Genomic DNA, 20,342 nt, shown 5'->3' with positions numbered 1-20,342 from the left:
CTAGGTTTTCATCCCCAACCACTGCACACACACACACACACACACACACAGAGAAGATATGCACAGGGCTGGCGACACTTTGAGACAGGCTGAAATCGATGTGAGCTTCCTTGAAGCTCATATTAACACATAAGACCTTCTTGTAGCCTTCATTCAAGACCTATGGCATGCTTCTTCAATCGATTCACATAGTAATATCTTCCTTGGAACCCCTTTGTGCCCTAGGGTTGCAAAGAGCAGAAATGAAGAAGAGAAATTTGTCATACGACTCTCAAACCATGAAGCTCTGCTACCAAGTTGGAATTTAAGAGTTATGAAGAAGCAACAAAGAGAGAAGAAGATGAGAGAAGGAGGAAGAAGAAGATGGTGGAGACAAGAGGAAGGAGAGAAAGAAAGCGGAACTTGGGAAGAAGGATTGACTCCTTCACCCCTATATTGATTCACTCCTTCACCCCTATATTGATTCACTTGACCAAATGTATTGGGAAATTACATCCATGCCCCCATGTTGATATAACATAGACAAGGGAAGTAAAAGGGTAAAAGTAAAATGTAAAAAACAAATTAACACATTATAACGTATTACAAATTGATAGGCATGTGCCTGAAGTACCCTTATTAACTAACAAGTGCAATTACATTTCTATATACCTGATACCTTAACACCACATTTGATTACTGACTTGTTCATTGAACAAAGTACATGGTTATGAATGAGAATTGTTTTTTTTTTTCCCCCACTGCCAACTACAAAAGTAGGTAGGCAGTCCAAAAACTGTGTTCTACAACATTTCATAAGCATACGCTGGTGATCGATATTAAATTACAATTGATAACTACACTGACCTCAAAATACAACAAGAAAAGGGTAAAAAATACTGCTCATGTTATGATATGGCAATACGAAAAATAGTATTAAGATCCATAATTGCAAATAACAAGAAAAAAAAATTAACAATATGGAGGCTTCCATGTACAGTATTTCACAGAAAAGGTGAACCCAAATATATCCTCCATGTAAGAAATTAGTTGCAGCAGCAAGTCAAGAAATTTGCATAAATATTATGAGGATAAATAAAATCAGCCCGATAAAACTGTTATACAGGGGAGCACAAAAGCAAGGGGGTATGCAATATAATGAACAATGGTCATACGACTCATACCTCACCTCCAGTTTGGAACGCCCATGAAATATTCCCGGTCATGAAATCAAGAAAATAGATTTTCCCTTTATAACACCCAACAACAACCTGCAGGGTGATAAAAATAAATTGCACTAGTGAAGCTTCTTTTAGCAACCTAATCCAATTTCTATTTTACCAAAGCTACGGTAAATCAAATATAGACCTGAGAAAAATCACTAGTAATTGATGCTGAACATTCAATCCGTCCTTCTAATTTTACTTGCCACTGGACAAAACCACTAAGACAAATTACGTGATAATCAGCATAACCATGTTATCAGAAGCTCAATCAAAAGTTGATTCAAGATATCCAATCTTATCATGCATTACTGTAAGAAGATCTCGATAGAAGTGCACAGTTATTCCAACTATGTAAAGAATAGTCAAGGTATTTGGTTTTAAAAAGCTTTCATTGTTTGACAAGTGATGATCATAAACCTTTATGGATGTACTACTTTTTTTTGGGAGTGAATAAAATATTCATTACCAAGGAGAAGAAAAGAAAAACAGCATCCCTAAAAAGGGAAAGAAAAAAATTTTACAACCACTCTTAGGACAGAGGGGCACAAAGAAGGTAGAGGGGGAGATCCCAGGAGACAACAATTGTTCCTTGGTACAATGAATACTGGTACACATGAACATGACAATCCCATCAATCATTGGGCATTTGTAGAAGGTACTAAATGCACTGCACCGGACAAAGCATCACCTTTCCCTCATTTATATAATTGAAAAAATAAATTAAAAAAAGGTGCAACCCAGTGCACGAGACTCCAAACTACTGCAGGGTCTGGGAGGTGCAAATGCATGCAGCCTTATTCCCTGCTTCACAGGAGAGGCTGTTTCCAAGATGACGACATAAACAAGAAAATACTTCATATAGATCGAGTTTGGACAAGGGTAATTGGCCACGTTTCCTAGAAGGTATAGCACATACCTAGGTTCACAATGTCAAAAAACCAAATACAACGCATCAATCATGGCAGAACAATTGTTCCTATATTACATGTGTAAATAGAAAAAGGCCTGCTGCTTATTAAAAAAGATGGTGAGTTCGTTAGATATATACCTGCCAACCTGAGTCAGTTTCAGGCATATATACCCTTTTATTGAATATATTGCTAGTGCTTTCCAGAGTATGGCATGGGTCACTTCCCAGTACCAACCCTAGTAGTCAGGCATATGCTGTCAATTTTAGTGAGAGAAAGAGAGAGAGAGATAATTCATTGATATTTCTATGGAGGAGGTTGAATATATAAGAAATGTTTATGATGGATTCCTTTTTTTTTTCCCTAAATCCGTCATGAAATTCAGTTTAGAACTCCTAAAAGTGTCCACAGGCTAATGTTTGAGATTTCAAAACCACATTGTTTACAATATGCAGCTTGAATTACAAGCAAGTCTCGAGTTGCTTCTTCAGTTGTTTTACAAACCCACTAGCCACAACTTCTAAGTAGCATCACTGGTTTCCTGAAGATCCAGTAATCTGTGTTTTCAATTTTTTTTCTATAGCCTTCACATCAGTTTTAATTAAAGTGGATTTGGTCAAACCAAAATAGAAACTCTAGTTTTTTGGACAACCATTACTTTTAGAATTGAGTAGCAGCTCCAATAATAAGAAGTACCACTTCATCAACATATTGGAAGATATTTCTGGAAGAAATGATCAATATTTCTCTGTTTAACATAAGAACAGAAGTCGCAATTCAAAACCTATAAAATGGTGCTTACCTTATGGCATTGACACAGAGGAATATCTGTGAATGAGCTCCAATAAATAAGTACATTTGGCTTTCAGTGAACACAACCAATGGTGATGCATCCACACATGATTCCAAATGAACTTTCCACAACTCTCTCATGCTACCTTTTCTATTTCTGGGAATTTCAACTGACCAGCATGGGCCTACATCATTGATCTCAGATTCCCCTTTGCCCATTACTTTGTTGCTACGGCTAAATGAATATGCTTTGGAAAAATTAAAGCTGGAAAACAATGGTTGGACATCTTGTGCCAGCAAGCTTCCAGAATTTGTGTACAAACTTGAATCTGTTTTCAGATATTTTGAATTATCAGGCAAGTTGTCACTCTTTTCAGAATGGATTGTCAATGAGCTCGTTAGTGACTTAGATTTGTATAGATTAGGATCCACAGAGTCTGATAAATGCAGCATTTTGCCCTCATCTGGTTTTGACCTTACGACCCAATCAGCATAAATGTTCGAGATATCCTTACATGATCCCTCCTTATCTAGGACATTTCGAAGCTTAGATGCACTAGGAAAGATATATAGCAATCTCATATCAATTCCCAATTTATAAGCAACTTGTGCTGCAGTAATTGAATTCCCACCAATCATGAAGAAATCATCATCATCCGCAACATTTTCAGCCATCAAAGCATTACAAAAAGCCTGTCAAAGAGGTAGCAAATCATGTCCTATAAGTAAAACATAGTATAGTGTTATAATATACGAATTCAGAGGTTATAGAGACATTAAAAATTAAAGATTCAGTCATCAAAAGTTACCTAAAATGGAAAAGCGGTAGTGGCAAAGAGGATTCATGTAGCTAACCTGTAGCAGTTGGTATAAGGCCTAGCTTGTTGAGTCAATGAGTTGAACCATCAAGACTTATTTACGTGACTCGAAATAAACCCAACGAATCAGCTAGGGGCTAGACAACAAAAATTACAGAGCTTCCCAAAGTCGAATTTTAAGGGGCTTGTTTACCTAGTAAAAATTCAACTAAACATAATTCACATCACTGACAAAAGATGTTCCACTAAATTCACTAAGCCCAATTTCAACTACTTAAAAATAACCACATGAATCCACTTCTGCCAATTCACTCTATGTCGAGTCATCTCTGCAGCTAACTCATAAGCAGTCATGTCTTTTTTCCCCACTCACCACAGGTATTTTTGGCCTTCCCTTTGTCCTAAAATCGCCACTTTGCACCATATCATCCCTTACTAATGTGTCTATTGGTCTTCAATGCAAGATGATATAACCATCTTAACTCCCTCGATGCATTTAAATTTCTGATTCTTTCCTTCCTAGTCTTGCTATTCATACATCTGGATTTCCTCATCTCAGATACTCATTTACCTGTATGTCCTTTATTTATTGCGTAACATTCAGCTTCCTAAAATTGAGCCATCGGATAAAACTAATCTCTAGTTTTAATGGAATGCATCTATAACACGACACTCCTCAGCCGCTGAGATATCAGGTAAGTGAATATCCTCTCCAATCTCTCCCCCCTTTATGATAGAAAAATAAACACATAACCTAACAGTAACTCAAATAAGGTGTTTGCGATGAGTGGCAAGGATGGGATGGATTATGATTTATGAATTATAAAATTCATATCACTTTGATCTATGATCTGAGTCTCACAGAAATCAACACAGTTCAAAATGGAGGCCACCTCAAACGAAAGAAATCAAGAGTCAAGACAGTAATGAAAGAGGGGCCTGCATGTCTGGGAAGAGAATAAAAAAAGAAACATGAATAAGGTGCAAATGAGGACAAAAGTACTAAACCTTTTTTATGGCCTGCAGAGGATCAAAGTCACATGTAATGGCACCAATATCATCTTGATCCAGCCTTCGGGAAAATGATAATTCTTCCAGACATGCATAATTGATTTTCCCAGTGGACAACAAAGGTAATGAGTCAATGCATAAATAACGGCTAGGAATCATTACAGGAGGTAGCTTTTTGGTCAACCAACTTCCAATGGAAGATCCCAATCCTTCACGGTCTTCATCCTTTTTTTCCAATACTATATAGGCTACAAGGTATGCAGGTTTTCCAGCATCTTTGTGAGATATCACAGCAGCATCAATCACATTAAGATGCTCCCTCAAAGTATTTTCTATCTCCTCTAAAGCAACACGCTGTCCATTGACTTTTATGGTACGGTCTTTCCTCCCCAAAAAAACCAGATCCCCACTTCGAAGCTGTTTAGCAAAATCTCCAGTCTTAAAGTAGACTTGAGTTGCAGAGTCCTTGAAGGGAGAACAATTATAAACAGTTTCTTCAGGCAACTTTACGTAGTCTAAAGATGTAATAGTAGGATTACAGAAGTATCCAACAGAAATGCAGTGACCACCAACATATATTTCTCCTTCATTGGATGCATTGGGTTCTCCAACAATCACTATTTTACAATTCGATATTGGTATCCCAATTGGCACAGTGCTCAGCTCCTCAGTTTCCAAGATCATCGATAACCTTTTGCAATCAAAATATGTACAGTCACCAGATACCTGAAATTTGAATAATTTATTTTATTAATACTGCATGTTATCAAAATGCAAAATAAGGGTACACAATACCAAAACAAGAAAAAAATTAAGGATATAAAATACAATGAATTCAAACATAAAGAAGTATTGTCAATGTCCCTAAAGACAATGAAATTAGTACAAAGCTGATTAATGAAAGATTGGCTTAAAAGATAATTTCTATATTCAAAAGCATATAATAGAGAAATGGCCAAATGGGTAATGTAGAACAGAGATTGGAATGCATATGAATAAGCAGGATGAATTTCCTCACTCTCCCCCCCCCCCCCAAATTCTTCTTCTAGTTAACAAGAAAATGTAAAGTAAGGTTGAGATTGTAAGAGAATTAACCAGATCAAAAGGGGGCATCTGCAACAACAAGACTGTAGAAAAAGCAATGACAAAGATTAATGCAAGCCAGAGGATTAATGCATGGTACCTGGTTTCAACGAAATATCACAAAACCTGCAGAAAAACTTCGGTTTCACAAGCTGTAGAAATGAAACAGCCTGCAATATTAACAAAGTGCAATGTTTTGACCGGAATTTAGGTCTTAAATGTTGGGAATACCCACTCACCTCCGTAGTATCGACTCCTATATTAGGTTTGATGATAACAAACAGATGGATATACTAATGAGTATCTACCAAGTTATATGTGAAGGCAAGCTCTCAACATGAAATGTGTATCAAGGCCTCAAGATACTAAAATTGAAGACCTCAAGCATCAAGACTTGAAGATTCCCAAGCATCAACAACATGTAGATCAAGAGTCGAGGAAAATGTGAAGATGCGAAAGACAAGTCTACAAGAAGTCAAGATTAAAGACCTATTATGTAGAATCTGATGTAATAGCACACACATTGAACACACAACACCGCATCACATTTTTGCATACATGCATTATAATTAACCTAGAACGACTCTAGGTGGTTCCCATTGACGATGCCTTAAGACCCAAGGTGTGTTGGCAATGCCAAGCCACACCCTTTGCTGAGTTATCCACACTTAAGGGTATTTTAGTCATTTGTAATGACTGAATCATAGAACACTTTGTTCTGCAAAAGTGTAGATCCTTGAATTGTGAAACCAACACAATTTGAATCGAGTCAATCCGAATCCGTATGAGGAAGTTACAATAGTTTTAGTAGAGACAATCAGTTAGCCAAAAACCAGAGGCCTGCTTGTAACTACCGGTAGTGTTTCTTGTCAGTTTTTAGCTAACAAAAGCCAACCGAAAACAACCAGACTCTACCGGCACCCTACCAGCTGCCTCCTTGTAGGTCTCCGGCAAGTCGGATGCCTACCGGATGGTCTATGAACTTCACCAACAGCTACTTTTTTAAATCCCAATGGATCTATTAACCCAACAGATATATGATCAGATAACTACCAGATCCAACCGGTAGAGCTAAAAAGTTTCTGCTGAGACACAATTTCGGCTCAATCTTAAATATTTTCTTACCCAATTTATGACCCTTTATCACCCATATAAATAACCCACTTTAGGCTCATTAAATGACAATTAATTCTCTCTTAAGCATCATTATCAAAAATCCAAAAGTGAGAAAGGGTGATCATTGCTTGAGTTTAAGGTTTATTCTTTATGCTCTCTTTTCAAAGAAGAACTCAAGCGTTTCAACACAAGCCTTCCTCATTATTTGGCAATCTATTGGGAAGACATCGAGGTGCTTTATTATTTATCATTGCATTCCTCCATATTCATATCACGCAACTGCATGAGGTAATATTCAATCATTATTCCACTTTAAATTGTGTTTGTCCAAGAGTTGGGTTGACTCTAGAATTGGGCAGTTTTGCTCTACACTTTATTCTAGACTGTATTTAGAAAAAGGTGTAGAATCCTCTTATCCATAAAAGATTGTGTAAGGTCCATCTCTACTTGCAAAGAAGTTAAAAGGTCGCTCTCTAGCTGTAAAGGGGATTTTGTAAAGGATCCTCTTATCCTGTAAAAAGAGTGGTAAAGGTGTTTCCTCCTCACCTACTGTACTGAAAGGAAAGAACTAGTGGAATATCTCTCAAATGAAACTTGTGAGTAGTGGACTAAACTCGAGTTGAGTCGAACCACTATGAATATTGGTGTTGATTGAGATTGTTTTTATTCTTATAATCCGCACTTTTAATTACAATCACATCTAAGCTTTCAAAAGGAGAGAAAATTTTAAATCCACTAGTGATAACCAATTCAACCCCCCCAAGGTTATCCAACAATTGATATTAGAGTGGGAGCTCATTTAAGGACTTTTTGCCTTAAAAAGAGATAAAGACCATGGCCACATTTGATGGACCACCTGAAGGAATGAATGCTTCTAGACCCCCTTATTCTAATGATAAAAAAAAAATTCTGGAAATGAAGATTTGATAACTTTATTTGTGGACATAATATTCTTGTTTGGAGAGCTATAGAAAAAAGTCCGTACACCGTCACCAAAGTAGTAGATGAAAAGATGGTGCCAAAGGATAAATCGGAATGAACAGTCGATGATCTAAACCTCCTTCAACCGAAGTTGCTACATCAGAAATTTTAATTGATAATCTAATGTCTACCAGTCTGACAGAAAAGTAAGAAAATAGCAAATGGTAGAAGTGAAAGGACAGTCAAAGCGGGTATGGTCACACCTCTCTACACCAGCCCAATAAAATATACAACTAAGACTAACATGTATAGTTCTCTAGATCAATTGATCTTTAGTTGGAAGAGCATCAACAAGAAACGTCCAAGAAGTGAAAGGCTGCCTTGGAATATTCCCCGCAAACCAAACAGAATCACACCACTCCACCTTACTAGAACTCCTGCTCACAATTTCCCATTTAGTGGTAAATAAACCACTAGAATGACCTTTCCATACAATCAAATCTGCATCAGAAGGTTGCAACCTAGAAACATTTGATAAATCCTCCCACATCAATTAAATCCAAAGAGCTAGAACGGCCTAGATGCCAATTACCATCATGAATAATATCTTGGACCAATGCTAGATGATGTGAACCTGCATCATATCTAATACAATCTCCAAATCTGTTAAGCAAGACCCTCATGGGATGCCATTTATCCAACCATAATCTTGTAGACTGTCCATTTCCACAATATGATGGATAAAGGGTACAGCCTTATCCCTAATTCCCTATACTTTAGCAATTTCCTCCATACCTATGAGAAGTTTTGGGGAATTTTCCCATTCCATATAGAATCATTTTGACATATCTATTATTCACACACTTGTCCTTTTGAAATTTGATTTTTAAACTATTTTTATTGGATTCAAATAGGGGGTGTTTTCTTATTTATGAATAATCTCAAGTAAATGAAAAAACGATATGTAGCATAAGTAAGTACTAAACCTAGTTCGATACCATTTCGAGGCACCTTGCACTAAGGCGACAGTTGCCTAGACCCCAACAAAACTTCTTGGACGCCTAGCCGGCGCCTAGGCGACACCTTGACAGATATGATTAAAATATGCAATTGCAAGTGACAATGCAGAAAAATCATTTTCTATTATTAAATATCTGTCAGAATACTACATAAAGGTGCAAGTATACAGTCACTAACAGTGACTTCGTAAATCACACATTCATGTGAAAGCCAAAAGGTGCAAATGAGAAAGTCACATGCCATTCCTCCTAGTTTCCTACTCAGTGTCAAAACCACATAGAGTTATTTTTGGCAGGAAAAAAAAATAACTCTATTTTTTTTTTTTTTTCAAAATTGAGCTCCAAGCCTCCAAACACTCAATATTAACCCTGTTTAAAAAAAAAAAAAAATTGTAAGAAAATCAATATTTTAACCCATGAAAAAAAAATTAAAAAACAGAAACTTAAATACGACTCCACGATCAGCGAATATTATCTAACATATAAAAAAATTGAAGCCTAACCACTACACATTTACCCCCTCCCTTTTTTGAAAAAAAAAATAATAATAATAATAAAAATAAAAATAAAATAAAAGTAAAGAGAAAAATGTATAACCTCAAAGTTTGAATCTTCAACCAATCTCCCTCAAATTCACTAAATCTATGTTGTATATGAGTTTACAGGCTTCTACCAACGTCTTCCACCATGAATTGAAAAGCTAAGAATCAAGATTTTAGGAAAAAAGGAGGATTCGATATCGAAACCTCACGAACCAATTTCTAAGTCGATCGAACAGTACTGATTTCAATCGACTTCAAGTATTTATATAGCGAGGTTATACCATTTTGGCGAAACAAAACGGCACCAACCAACCCGGACCAAGATTTTGACCAATATTTGGAAGTTTCAGTCAAAATCTAGAATGCATAGTGAGTCATGGAACGTTTCGTGCCGGTTCAGGTTGAAACCAAATTTTTTCGGTAGGTTTCAACTGAAACCTGCAACTTCTTGAACCATGATCCATCAAATCTGATCGATCTGCATCAAAGAGACACCACTACATCTGCATCAAAGAGACACCACTACCACCCTCATCACTAGACACCACCCCAACTAAGAAAATTCCACTCCTGCCATTGCAATAGCAATACCCAAGATGAACAGTCCAAAATAAAGCTAGGAACAAGATGCCTTCCCCCACCCCCCAACAAAAAAACACATGAAAATAAGAGAAGTGACAAGCTCAACCTGAGAGACGGATAATTGCTGAAGAAACCTGACAGGGAAAGCTAACTAAACACCGAAACAAAGATAGAGCAAAGCAAGTCTGGTACCAAATGGATATCTTATTCTAACCTGCTAAATGCTAGGATGTGTCCATTTATGCCCCTCATTATGGCTACCAATTTTACATAAAGCATTTAGAGAAATTTATTAAAAAAAATAAATAAATGAAAAAAATAAAAACTTGTGAAATGCAATAGGTATGAAGAAAGATTTCACCTTTTTATAGTACCTAGATAAATGAAAATAAGGGGCATATCTATCTACAACATCCAACCATCACAATCCGAAAGTAACATTATTTATTGTCAGATAAACGAACCAAAAAGCTTAGGGATCAAGATGATTTTTTTTTTTTTTTCAGTTTTCATTTTTAAATCGTGTAAAGCATATGGCATGGCCTTTACAAACAACTAAAGTTAAAAGTGGATGGCGATCATTTGAAATCAAACCATATAAGAAACTGCTGGCTACTAACCTCTGTGCTTCCATACAAGTTCAGGATTGAAGTCTCTGGCAATAGCTTGTGAAGCATATTATACAAAGATAAAGGTAGAATTTCTCCACTAAGAACCAACAATTTTAACGACCTTCGAACCCGCATACCCTGGGGGCTCTCAATAGCAGGAAGAATCAGTCTTATCAGTGGTGGAACAATAGTAAGCCTTGAAACACAATACACCTGCAAAATGAAAAAGACAAATTTTTATCATTGAACAGGATTTGAATGGATACTTCCAAATCTTGATTTCGGAAAGGATGCAGTGACAGAGCGGTTTGGGAGGAAGCTCATATTTTGGAAGCATAGTTGTCAAGGCGTGGCCTAAGCACCACCTAGGCGCCTTGCTTGAGTCACCTTGACGTTCAGAGCCCCTCCCAACACCTAGGGTCACCTAGATGCCGTGAACTATGTTTGGAAGTAATGGATACCTGAGAGAGGTGAGGAGCTCAGTTGTATGTAGAGCCTTCGCTAACAACTTCATGTCTATGTTTGCTACATTGGCATCAGTTCCTTGAAATAAATTCCATTTAAAATGATGGATGGCTAAGAGGAACATCATCTTGTTCGTTGGAAACTGTTTTGTAGCCCTAACTGTTGTGGAGCTTCAGGAAGATAAAGATCATCTTTGAAAATGAGTGATTGATTAAATGAACAAATCGCAAACCTAGTATTAAGAAAGTGTCGAGGTGTTTTTGCAGCTAAGGAAAGGGATCCTGAGAACTTTGGCCAAATTCTATGTGTCTAGACGGAGTCTAGAGTGGTCAGATAAGTGAGTATCAGCCAAGTTGAGATAGCCCTAGAATGCATAAATTCCCCTCTCCAGATGCTAGCATCAAACAAAGCGGGATAGATGGTTTTGTTACTTCAGCGATTCAAGTTTTCAAAACATTCGGAACATTCTATAGAACTAGTCACCAATATTTTTCTCTCTTCTGTTTTCCATTTCATGAAATCGAAATGGAATCAGGTTGATTAGAAGGAATGGAAACCGATGGGGAGCGAGTGACTCAGTGGAAAGCTTGAACTGTACCTTTTTAGTCAGTTTATTTCCTTTTCATGGTAGGATCCTAGGTGCTCTATCCTTCAGCATGAGGGTCTTAATGCCTCCACATCTTGTAAGAAGTACTTTTTCTCGTGGATTCTGACAGCAGATCATCATAAGTTGAGAAAGCAAGAGATACTAAAATGAGTTTTTAAGCAAGCACAGTTCAAAGATAATTAATCATTTGTTGGTGCATTGTACCCTCACTTTGATATGTAGGACTTCTTCATGCAAAATTAAAGATATAACCATTGCACCTTGCAAGCTCATAATACTCATTGAATTTTATGGGGCTTTTGGCAGGTGAATTATGTTGGAATTTTCTGCCTTTTTTTGCTTAACGTTGGGCATTTTATAGATAGGAAGCAAAAAACTTCATGTGCCAGACTGACTCACCAGGTATGAGCTTGCTCTTCTCCAGGTCCTCAAGCTTGTTGAATTTTAAGGGGATCACTTATTTTTCAAGGGAATGTGCTTCACACACAATGGGACACAATGATTTGTGATCAATATGTGTGTAGCTTTGAACAGCTTAACATATACAAGGCGTAGGGATAGTGATATTCTTTGTGATTATAAGAGGATTAATTTGAAACCCAAGGAAAATGCACTAAAATAACACAGGGAAGTATCACTTGTTCCCGTGATGCTGACATTTCCAGTTTCCAACAATGATACATGTTACACTAAAAAAAAATATATATATATATATATATTATTATTTTATTATTATTGTTAGAACATGGATTCATCATTCATATAGAAGAGTCCACCCAATATTACCATTGTGTGACAGGGTTAGTGAATGATATTATTTGATAACCTAACATTTTTAACATAGAGAACTTTGGTCTCACAAATCATAGAGAAATTGCAACAGAATTATAATCATTACTATAGTTATAAATTAATAACCAATTAAAGAAGCACAAATATATACCTTGAGAAAATCAATTATACAATATGGATTTGTTTTCAATTCCTCAAAACGAGGTACAACCAATGGGGCTCCAGTAAGAATAGCACTAAGAAATTCCTGCAGATGATCAATGAAACTGATGGATGTCTTGAATAGCAAAACTTCCTCCCCATCTAAGGGAAATAATTCTTTCATCCACAAAAAACGATTAACAAGACCTGTAAAGACATAAATATACTTCAAACATTATTAAATAAATGGTAATCAGTTATGACTTATGAGAGTATACAAAATGCAAGTAAAAAATTATGATGGCGACAAGAAGGAGAAAGGAACAAAATACATTGAAGGTAACTAAAATAGAATACTAACTACAATGAGTAGTAAAACATTTTGCAAACAATTTTTTTCAGGATGATGTATTTCTAGTGGAAAGCTTGTCATTTTAATTAAGGGCATCAAATCCAACGGTCGACGTAATTGAGATGATGAGAGTTTATACACAAGGATGATGAGAGTTGATACACAAATATAAGGGAAAGTTGATAGAGTCAAGATGCACTACACATCTATTCCTCCAAACTTCATAATACCTGTAGAATGCATATTTTTTTTGGATGAATAAAAGAATTCATTACCAAGAGGAAAAGAAAAACAAATACAAAGGAGGAAGAAGCCGAAAAGGGGCAAAACCAGGAACCAACCCTACAACAAGAGGCCACTAGACCAAAATAAAAAAGGGGGAAACATCATTGGGGGTGGGAAGAATGGAGGTTGGGAGGCTCCAGGAGACAACTATGAGCATGGTCCTTGGGGAATCACAGACAAACCGATAACTGAGGCAGCTAAGCTTGGAGCTAACGTCAAAGCAGATGGCTTTCCAAATCCTATCGAAGAAGCAGGGGTTGGAAGTCCATCTTCGGAGATTTCTCTCCATCCAAATATGGGTAATGGTTGCACCGAAAGCAAGCTTTCTAACAGTGTCACATATGCTAGACCCACCGAAGGTCATATCAACCCAGATCCATTCTCTGGAAAGGGGGAGGATGATCCTAATAGAGGGCCAAGAGGAGGAAAGAACTCTATTCCAGATAGAGGTGGAGAAGGGGCAAGAGAAGAAGAGGTGGTCCGCACTTTCGGACCCATTCTAGCAAAGGCAGCAAGAAGGAGGGACCTGAATGTGGCAATACATGAGGACAGCCCGTGTGGGAAGGCAGTTATAGAGAGCACACCAGGCAGTAAAACTATGGCGGGGATTATGCCCTTTCAAGCAGATGATGTTACGCCAAGGCAAAAGGGGGCCTTTGGAGTGAATGAATTCCCAAGCGGAGAAAGAGGTGAACAAGCCCAAGGAGGAGGGGAGCCAGATGATCTTGTCCTCCCTTCCACTATGACCAGGAGGAATGGGAGGGAGAGAAGACCAGAGGTCGGCCAAGAGAGGGGGAAATTAGGGGGAGACCACCCATCAGGGGAGAGGATGGAGTCCACAAGGGCAAATCTGGCCAAGCCAGTGAAGTAGATGGCTCGAGGAGTAACCTAAGAGATGAGAATGCCTGAAGGGTGCCAAGGGTCTAACCAAAGGGAAAAGGAGGAACCGTTACCAGTGACATTGGAGAGAACTTGAAGAGCGAGGGGTTTGAAACTTAGAATTTACGCCAGATCTAGGAGGCGTCCGAGGAGGAGGCAAACCATAGGGTGTCTTTCTTAAGAGGAGAGGAATACACCCAAAAGACTCAGATACTTGGGTGCTTGGTGACAGTTTTCCAAATGAACTTTAGGATGCCCACCCTATTGGCCTGCGAGGCTTGTCTCAGACCCAGGCCTCCTTCAGATTTGGGATGACAGACCTTAAGCTAGGATATGTGATGGAGGAATTTGAAGGGCTCCACTCCTTTCCAAAGGAACGAGTGAGGAGAGAGTCAATGGTTTTGGAGATTATGAGAATGAAGATGCCAGACCATTAGAGATGCAAGGATTGGAGAACAAATTTGATGAGTACTAGACGGCCAGCAAAGGAGCTTGCATTTCCAGAGCTTAAAGCCTATATTCCTAAGCAAGGAAAGCAAGGAGGAACAATAATGGGAGGAGAGGCAGGAGGGAATCAAGGGAAAGCCCAGATATTTGACTGGGAGAAACTAGTGAGGGAGAGGAGGTGGACTTGCCTATCGACAGAGACACCAGAAAGGAAGACGCTGGATTTAAGCAGGTTGATACGGAGGCCCGTAAAGGATTCAAAGAGATGGAGGGAGGACATGATGTAGGACACGAATAAATAAGGAGGTGATAAGGTGCTTGTTGTTTTCCAATAATTCAAGTTTTGATTGATGAGACTAGAGAATGGCAATGTCAAAGACAAAACAATGGCCCATGTTATGAGATCAAAGGGTCAATATAAGTTTGATTAAAACCAAATATATGGAGTTTCAGAGAAAAAATAAAGTAGTTAAAATTGATATCAAGCATACCAATACATTTCCCTCATCATAATTCACTCATCCATATTTGGAGGGACAAGTTAAGGAGTATGTTATCATTGGCACTATTATAGATTTTCCTATACAACCAGCTAGGACATGGAGTGACTGAATCACACATAAGTTGCATGCTACTGCCCATTCTGCCATGAAAGTGTGAGCACTTGACAACTTGAATCAAGTCATTACATAAAACTATTTTTTTTTTATATGGTTTATCATTGAGGTTCAGGTCTTGACTTCGTTTTTTTTTTTAATCAAAACTTCATACATTTTTTATTTTAGGCAGCCAGCCACCAAAACATGTTTCTTATTGCTCACTTTTTCATTTAACATTCACCACTTCACTACACTAATAATGTGTTCCTTTTTTTATTGCAGCATTTAATGTGTAATATTTTAACTTAAATGTTTCATACCAAATTTCTTTCTTCATTGCAGTCAATATGCGATGAACCCCTTTTTCTTGGTGTTGAAGAGTTTATTATAATGGGGTTGTTTAGCATCATGATGGTTAGTAACTGCAGTACTTTGTCTTATAAAATTACTATTTCAGGTTTATGTTAAGGGTATATTTGTGATTCTATTATGATTGTAGCTTGGACATCAAGTTATGTTATTATAATGGGAATGTCTAAATGACGCCTCTATTGGTGTATTTAGAACTTGAAACTTCTTTTGATTGACCCTTGTCTAATTCCCAAAAGTTCTTTAACCCAGGGTAGAAAGGTTTCAAAATAATTTGAAAATGACATATCATTATATTATTATCAAAGGTTGGCATTGTCTTTGCACATTTTTCAAGCACAATGTGAAATGACAGATTTTACCCTCATTGGAAGAAAAGTGTTACACTAAAAGGGAAAGAAAGCATATTACAAATTATTTGACACCTTAAGGGGTCTCAATAAAAAATCCCTATTATAGATAATGGTAAAGCTTCCGATTGGAGAGAATTGTTCAAATTTTAGGAGCAAGAGTTTAAAAAAAAATTATCCGATCCAGATCGGTAAAATCCAACCATTGGATTTTCCTGAAATTCAGGGATTACTTTTTGTAAACTGAATCTGATTCTCACCTAGAACAGTTTCCAAATCAGACCCTCTGGTATGTTGATGTGGAATCTCATCTATAATCTGGTTATTTGAAGCGTTCTGTGTTTCTACGATTTGAGTTGGTTCTGCGCCTGGAGGTTCTAGAATCTAGATTATTCTATTATTAAGAGGAGTTGCCGGTCCGGTTGATTTGTTGCTGATGGCTGTTGGTTGCTGCGATATGTTGTTGGGACTGCAAAGGTTGCCTCTGGTAGATGATGCTGACAGCTATTGCACTACTGTGGAATGATTGTATGCATCAAAGCTGAATCTTTTTCTTCCCTAGCGGTACCTTGGTTGTTCTGTCACCGCTGGTTGTTGCAGCGATATTGGGATTATCATCATCTGCATTGTTTGCCCACGTGTAATACTACATGTGAGGAGGAGATTGGAGATTTGGAGTATTGTTATGATAGGATGGAGATTTCTCCCTATTGCCCTGTGTGCCCATCTTCTTATCAAGATTATTTGTCTCCTTATTGGAGATTATTTGTGTCTTCTTTGTGAATATTTTGTGCTAGAATTCTGCTGATCCCAAGCATGGTTCGAAAACTCGGCGATATCTCGCCGAAATCTCGGATATTTTGGTATACTTTTTATTACCGAACCAAAGGTCCAAATGGCATACGAAACACAAAAGTACATAATTTCGGTAATTTCATTTCGAAACTTCACTCATTTCGGCCCAAAAAATGCACTATTTTGCCAAAATTTCAGCTATCTCGGTCATTTTGTTTCACTCATTTCACTAATTTCAGCCACTTCAGCCATTAGCCCCCAAAATTGTCAAGCAAAACACATGAAAAAAGTACACTATTTTGGCGAAATTTCGGTAAACCATCGAAACACCGAAATGAAACATGTTCTTGAACCTTGATCCCAAGTACACCATCTCCATCATTGCATATGGGAATATAGAAAGTAAAAAGGAACGAAAAAGGGCAAGGCATCACAATGACACATGCACCCTCGACAGCCGACTTAATGACTCATCTTGTCTTTCAGTTCGTCCAGACGTCTTCTACCTTCGACCAAAACCTTTTCAGGGTCCGCCTGAGGCAGCCTGGCCTCTTTTGCTAATTGTTATTTGTGTCTTCTTTGCGAATATTTTGTGTGACTGTTTGTGTCTTTCTCATGAAAATTATTAGTGTCTTTCTTGTGAAGACTATTGCTTGTCCCCTTATTGGAGATTATTCCTCGTCTCCTTGTTGAAGATCGTTACATGTGTTCTTATTAAAAATTGTTATATTGATTATCTGGATTGCTGTTGCTGGTGGTTAATAGGGTTTGTTGGTGTTGCAACTGGAAGAAATTTTTCTTGTGTTTTTGTTATTTGCTGATGATATGACTGTTGGCTACTGGCTTCTACAACTGACATGTCTACTCATTCTGGATCTACTGGTTATTTCTGTTCTAGTTGTTCCAAGCTGGACCATAGGAGATGGTTATGCTACAGCTTGAGGCAGATGTTGAAGAGTTTATTATAATGGTGTTGTTTAGTGTGTTAATAGAGTGATGATGTTTAGTAACTGCAGGGGTACCTTTTGTCTCATAAGGTTACCATTTCAGTTTTATGTTAAGCATATATTTGTAATTATGTTTTGATTGTAGCTTGGAAATCAAGTTATGTTATTATAAATACAGGTAAAGCTATTGATTGGATAAAATTGTTCTCTCAATCTCTCCTTCTCCACCTTCTTTTACTAGTTCCTTTCTTCTTCTCTTCTTCTACACAGGTCCTGGTTATTGATATCAGGTTTTGTCACACTTGGGCAAGGCCATGAAAACGTTTTGTAATCAACTAGTAATTGTCAAAGCATTGACTAATCAATTATTTGCTTCAAGAGGCCCAAGACACTTAGCTAACTCCACTTCTAGACAACCTTGGTCAATAGAGTAGTGTGGGGCCGGTTGAGGGGAGGCTTATACTAGTTTGTAATGCATGATCTACATCATGGTTAGAAATCTCACCGAAATTTCGGAATTTCGGCTTTTTTTTTTTTTTTTTGCCAAAACGAAATAAGGCCCAAAATAACATTTGTACAAAATTTCGGTATCTCACTTGTCTCGGTACATTCCATGTGTTATAAATACCATATCTCGGTCGAAATTTCGACTCTGTCTCGCCTGTCTCGATGGTTTCGGTTCCATTTGCATATTTTAAAGGAAAAACACTCCAAGTCTCCAACAAGCCTCTAATTAGCCACATCATCACACATTTTGACTTACATTGCACTCCCACAAGATTCAAAGCTTAGGAAAAGGTAAAGTTCTTTCTCCAAAACCAGGTAAAATTTTCAGAACAGTTCGATGGTTACTGCCAAACAAAGGTGCAACTCTAAAACAATGTCATGTCCTAATATTTTTGCATTTTTATGTTCTAAGCATGTTTATTAACCTTAAAATAAGTTACCCACCAAGTTTCAGGTCAAAATATGGTCGTTTGACCACCGAAACAAACAAAAAAAAAAAGTATACCATTTCGGCCGAAATTTCGCTGATACGAAACGAAACTTCGGTTTCTGAACCCACTGAAACACCAAAATGAAACGAGATTTCGAACCTTGATCTACATATACAATTAAATTGAAGGGGAAATGTTAAGACAGCTACAAGAACAGAAATGTTTAATGAAGTAGAGCAGTAGAATGTTGAACAAACAAGAAAGTAAGTATAGCCAAATTCAGATGATAAGACACTTAAGTGGCAGACTAGGAAGGAAGGAACCTGTCAGACACATAAGTGAATTTTTACAGGAAGCATCAACAGGTGAAAACATGAGGGCATCTTGAAGGCTCAACCATGGAAAACAAAGACCAATAGCTTTACAAGAAAGAAATTCAGACAGTCAAACAGAGCAGTTGAAGGCCTTTAAGTGAAAGGCGAAGGGAAAAATTGGATAGAGTTGAAGTAGTGGGAAAGACACAAGTGTATGATTTATGTATATATGGCCTCAGACAAATGACGCAACAAATTCGTATAGCGACCTCAAATGGAAGGATCAGTTGGGAAGTTCCACTATCACCACCCAATCTTAATACTAAGGAAACAGCCCATACCAACCAGTCCACTGATGCAGATCAAAGCTTCAAGAAGACGACAAAACTAAGATTCAGAAAATACTGTTCACTGTTCACTTGAACAGTTACACGTGACATTGTTCTGTGTACAGTAATTTGGGTCCATTCTCCGATTTTAGTTCCCTTTTGTTAGGTTTTGTTAGGAGATTTTGTTTCCTGTTTGGTTCCTTTATTGTTAGTCAAGTAGTTTCTATTTTTATGACTTGGGCTAGTTTCCTTTTTGTGTTCAATTGCTAGTTTCTAATTTATTCTTACTTGGTTAGCAAGTTAAACACAAATTAGAAAGTCTTATTTCAGTCCATTAAAAATCCTTTTTGGATGGAGCGAAATCTTCATAAGTGGATGTCCAACTCTTATGATATGATTTGGAAAGCCATCTACTTCGATGTCAACTCCAAACTTGCTTCTCTCAAGCAACGTTCTGTTAAAGACTCCCCAAGGAACAGGCTCCTTGTTGTCTCCAAAGGCTTACGTACACCTACCTTGGATATTGATCCCCCCTGATGATGTATCCCCTTTTGGTTGTTGCTAGTGCATTTCCCCTCCCCCTTTCGGTGTTGCCCCCTTCTTTTACGGTTTTTTCCCTTTTTGGTTTTGTTCCTCTAGGCTCCCCCATTCTCTCTCTTGTATATTCTTCTTCCTTCGCAATAATGAATTTTTATTCATCCAAAAAAAAAAAATTCTTGATTAGAGAATGGATCTGGGTTGACATGACTTTTGCTGGTTCTTCCATCTGTGACACTATCAAAAAGCTCATCTTTTATGCTACCATTAGCCATATCTAGATGGAGCGGAACCTCTGTAGATGGACTTCCAACTCTCAATTCTATCATAACAATTAGAATACCATCAATTTTGATGTCAGCTCGAAACTAGCTTCTCTTCGCCCCAACACTATTAGAAACCCCCTAAGGAATAGGCTTATTGTTGTATCCTAGCCTCCTAGGGCCTTCCCCCTTCCAGTTTGTCTCCCCAACCCCCCCCCCTATGATGTTCCTCTGGTTGGTTAGTTGTTAACGGCTCATCCCCCACCTCTTTGGGTTTGTCCCCTTTTCCCCTTTTTGGTTTTGTCTCCCACTCTCCCCCCCCCCC

At 37.7% G+C, this 20,342-nt stretch overlaps 1 protein-coding gene across 1 annotated transcript in view; it reads right to left on the bottom strand.

Moving 5' to 3' along the window:
- Positions 1-20,342, bottom strand: part of LOC122081699 (putative acyl-activating enzyme 19) — a 95,342-nt gene that overhangs the window by 59,342 nt on the left and 15,658 nt on the right. Inside the window, 6 exon segments of the mRNA XM_042648896.1 lie at positions 1,164-1,250; positions 1,348-1,423; positions 2,916-3,598; positions 4,732-5,460; positions 10,618-10,821; positions 12,624-12,820. Of these exon segments, the coding sequence (XP_042504830.1) occupies positions 1,164-1,250; positions 1,348-1,423; positions 2,916-3,598; positions 4,732-5,460; positions 10,618-10,821; positions 12,624-12,820 (1,976 nt within the window).

The sequence above is a fragment of the Macadamia integrifolia genome, chromosome 6 (assembly GCF_013358625.1).
Source record: "Macadamia integrifolia cultivar HAES 741 chromosome 6, SCU_Mint_v3, whole genome shotgun sequence".
Classification (NCBI taxonomy): domain Eukaryota; kingdom Viridiplantae; phylum Streptophyta; class Magnoliopsida; order Proteales; family Proteaceae; genus Macadamia; species Macadamia integrifolia.
The sequence above is the reverse complement of the archived record's forward strand: the minus strand, read 5'-3'. Positions and strand labels throughout refer to the sequence as shown.